Here is a 3,724-nt window from a genome sequence, read left to right on the forward strand (position 1 = left end):
ACTCTTTTCCCCTCCTCTCATGAACACAGGAACCATCCCTGGAGCTCTAAAAATGGGCTTGCAGGAAGGATATAGTGATAAACAAGTCACTAAAGAGCTTTTTATTTTGTTTAGAGACAAGGAGAGCACGGCTTCTCATTTACACAGCCAACAGTTATAAAAGAAAATCCAATAGTGAATTAGAAATGGGATGACAACATTATCAGAATAAGAAAGCAACTAATAAAATCAAAAAATCCAGATGACAGGCTGGACCTGTAATTAGTTACATTAAAATGTCTATGTAGAACCAGATGGGAAATTTATTGCTTTAGAAAATACTAGGATATGAGTTTCCACAGGGCATCTTTGAGCTCCTGGCTCCTCATGCTGTAGATGAGGGGGTTCACTGCTGGAGGCACCACTGAGTACAGAACAGACACCACCAGGTCCAGGGATGGGGAGGATATGGAGAGGGGCTTCAGGTGGGCAAACATGCCAGTGCTGATGAACAGGGAGACCACGGCCAGGTGAGGGAGGCAGGTGGAAAAGGCTTTGTGCCGTCCCTGCTCAGAGGGGATCCTCAGCACGGCCCTCAAGATCTGCACATAGGACACCACAATGAACACAAAACAGCCAAATGCTAAACAGACGCTGACCACAAGAAGCCCAAGTTCCCTGAGGTAGGAGAGTGAGCAGGAGAGCTTGAGGATCTGGGGGATTTCACAGAAGAACTGGCCCAGGGCATTGCCCTTGCACAGGGGCAGTGAAAATGTATTGGCCGTGTGCAGCAGAGCATTGAGAAACCCAGTGGCCCAGGCAGCTGCTGCCATGTGGACACAAGCTCTGCTGCCCAGGAGGGTCCCGTAGTGCAGGGGTTTGCAGATGGCAACGTAGCGGTCGTACGACATGACGGTGAGAAGGTAAAACTCTGCTGAAACTAAAAAGACAAACAGAAAGAGTTGTGTAGCACACCCTCCATAGGAAATGACCTTGGTGTCCCACAGAGAGTTGGCCATGGACTTGGGGACAATGGTGGAGATGCAGCACAGGTCGAGGAGGGCGAGGTTGAGCAGGAAGAAGTACATGGGGGTGTGGAGGTGCTGGTCCCAGGCTATGGTGGTGATGATGAGGCCGTTGCCCAGGAGGGCAGCCAGGTAGATGCCCAGGAAGAGCCAGAAGTGCAAGAGCTGCAGCTCCCGTGTGTCTGTGAACGGCAGGAGGAGGAACTGGGTGATGGAGCTGCTGTTGGACATTTGCTTTTCCTGAACATGGGGCGCTGTCATGAGGAAAAAAAAGACAGTGAGAAGCCAGGGAAGAGTTCTGCGACAAAAATGATACCAAGTCCCATAGACCCTCCCCTGTCACACACAGACACCCTTTTCTTTTCCTAGGAGAACTTTCTCCAGCACTGTGGCTGGAGCCCTGCTTGGTGCTGGAAAATGTGCAACCAAGAGCAGGGACTCTGCCCATGGGCTCACGTTGAGTCAGCCCAGCTCTGCAGAAGTGGGGCCACAGGAACGGTGGGGACTGTCCTGGTTCTGCTAAAACAGAAGGGCTGTCAGAACTTGCTTTCCCATTGAAAGGGAACAGAGATGGTGAAGGTAGTTTGGGCTTTCCAGGTTTTTTTACACCTCCCTCCATATTCACTGCGGAGTGTTGTTGGGTGTCAGAAACCCTCAGCATTTCTGCTGCACTCAGGGAGAACAGAGCGAGTCCTGCGAGACCAGAGGGTGCCTGTGGGTCAGTGCAGAGTGAGGGCAGCTGCTCTGTCCCTCTGTCTTGCCCCAGCTGCCCTGGGCTGGCACCTTTCTGAGATGGAGGCTGATCACACTCCCATGTTACCCTGAAAAGCCACCAGGCACTGCTGAGGGCAGAGGGACCCACCTCAGACCATGACAGCTCTCACCCTTTCCGAAGGTCTCAGCACCCAACGTTTAGCCTAGAACACACACAGCTCATTCCCCAGCCCCACAGACTGCATTGCCCACAGCCCACAGGTCAGAGCAAAGCTGGGACACGTGTGCCCATGGACACACCTGCAGGAAAGGACCCACAAGCTCAGGCTGTGACTCTGCAGCTGAAACTGCCATCCCCAGAGAGCCTGACAGCAAGAACAAGATCCCAACAGCAGTGACCCAGAGCAGGGGAGCAAGAAGGACAATGCGGTGAGGGTGGGTGTGAGAGAGGCCAGGGCAGAGGCAGCCGGGCACTCAGACAGCGTCACCCTTCCCCAGCTGTGCAGCACCTCCCAGACACCAACACTGCCGGGCAGCTGCTCTCAGCCCCTGTGCTCTGCAGAGGAACTGGAGCTCTGGCTGCACAGGAGCTGCTTCATGCCTTGGAGCCCCCGGCCCTGAGGGCAGAGGCTTTGCTGGGTGGGACAGGAGCCCAGGGGGCTGCTCACAGGAGGGATCTGCACTGCAGGGGATCACAGGCACTTTTCTCTGTTCTCCCTCCCATAACCATTCCGGGTTTGGTTTCCTCTCATTTCTGATCATTTCCCTGCTGCCTGGAGATTCTCCCCTGGGAGGTGTTTCCCTGTCCATGTCTCTTCCCTGTCAGTGCTCACAGACCATCCCACCCTCTGTGCCCTCCCCCTGGCCCTACAGATCCTGCCTGTTCACAGGGCACTGCCTGGGGGCATCTTCCTGTTTGCAGGCTGGAAAACAGGACAGGTCAGACTAAGGCTGACGGGTCCAGCCAAGGTGATGCAGGTGCTGTGCACAGGCAGAGGGGTGGGGAAGGGATGTCATGAGCCTTCTGGCAGATGTACTGATCACTCAGAGTTGCAGTTCAGGAGTCTCAGTGACTTGTTTAAGCACCACATCTGCATATCTTTTAAACACCTCCCGCAATGGAAGCTCCAATGCTGAGCTGGCAGGACACCACTGTCTGCAGTTGGACATAAGATACTGGTCATGGCTGTGAGTTCAGCCCTCGCTGGCAGAATGTCTCACACCCTCACTGAGGAGGGCAGGGGGCTGGGAGATGGGAGCATGTTTCAGTTTCCCGATCCCAGCACAGAGCCCAAACCATCCTGCCCTTGGACTCTGGATCCCATTTCCTGAGATGTAAAGCTGGTGGCCTTCTGAGGATAATCATGTTAAAGGCATGAATAATCCTTCAGGTGTTTGTGTAATATGTCTAGGAATGTCAGTTGTATATGCTTATATTTACATATCTGTAAAATAGTACTCTGCATCTGTGGTCACCCCTCTGGCAACGACAATTAAATAGGCATTTGCACTATAAGGCTCCATACCTCATCCACAAGCACACATCTAAGTGGTTCAGATGAAGGGTGTCTGGCAAACGTCACCCTTTGTGTCCCCAGGTGATGGACACTGCTCATGTGCCTCTGCAGAGAGTGGCAGGAGCTGGATCCCCTTCTCGGGACAGACTCCTTCCAGGAGAGACACAGACACAGGGGGAACTCATCAGGGCTTTACGGCATTTCACTCAGCATCAGTTTGACATATTGGGTGCTGTCCTGTGACTGCCCTTTCTGCACAAATGATCATACAAACACAACCATTTAGTGAGACATGGCCATAAAGGGGCTGTTATGGACAAGAAAGCTCACCATGAACTGTGGAGAGAGCAAGGAAGTTTATAATAAGCACCAGGAAGAATCAGGAAGCTCGAGGCCTCTTCTGAAGAGCGGGAGGCCTGAGCAGCCGTGATTGGCCATTGTAGGTGTGGGAGAGGGTCAGGGCATGTCAGGGAGAAGCAATGAGATGGC

General features: G+C 53.1%; 1 protein-coding gene across 1 annotated transcript; it reads right to left on the minus strand.

Moving 5' to 3' along the window:
* Nucleotides 1–320: 320 nt before the first annotated feature.
* LOC135577914 (olfactory receptor 14J1-like) lies at nucleotides 321–1,235 on the minus strand. Its single transcript, XM_065048031.1, has one exon. It carries the CDS (start codon nucleotides 1,233–1,235, stop codon nucleotides 321–323), a length of 915 nt encoding a protein of 304 aa, XP_064904103.1.
* Nucleotides 1,236–3,724: the final 2,489 nt, after the last annotated feature.

The sequence above is a fragment of the Columba livia genome, unplaced genomic scaffold, assembly GCF_036013475.1.
Source record: "Columba livia isolate bColLiv1 breed racing homer unplaced genomic scaffold, bColLiv1.pat.W.v2 Scaffold_178, whole genome shotgun sequence".
NCBI lineage: Eukaryota > Metazoa > Chordata > Aves > Columbiformes > Columbidae > Columba > Columba livia.

Bases quoted from the DNA above. Each gene is read 5' to 3' on its own strand.
- LOC135577914 (XM_065048031.1), bottom strand. From the start codon at position 1,235: ATGTCCAACAGCAGCTCCATCACCCAGTTCCTCCTCCTGCCGTTCACA.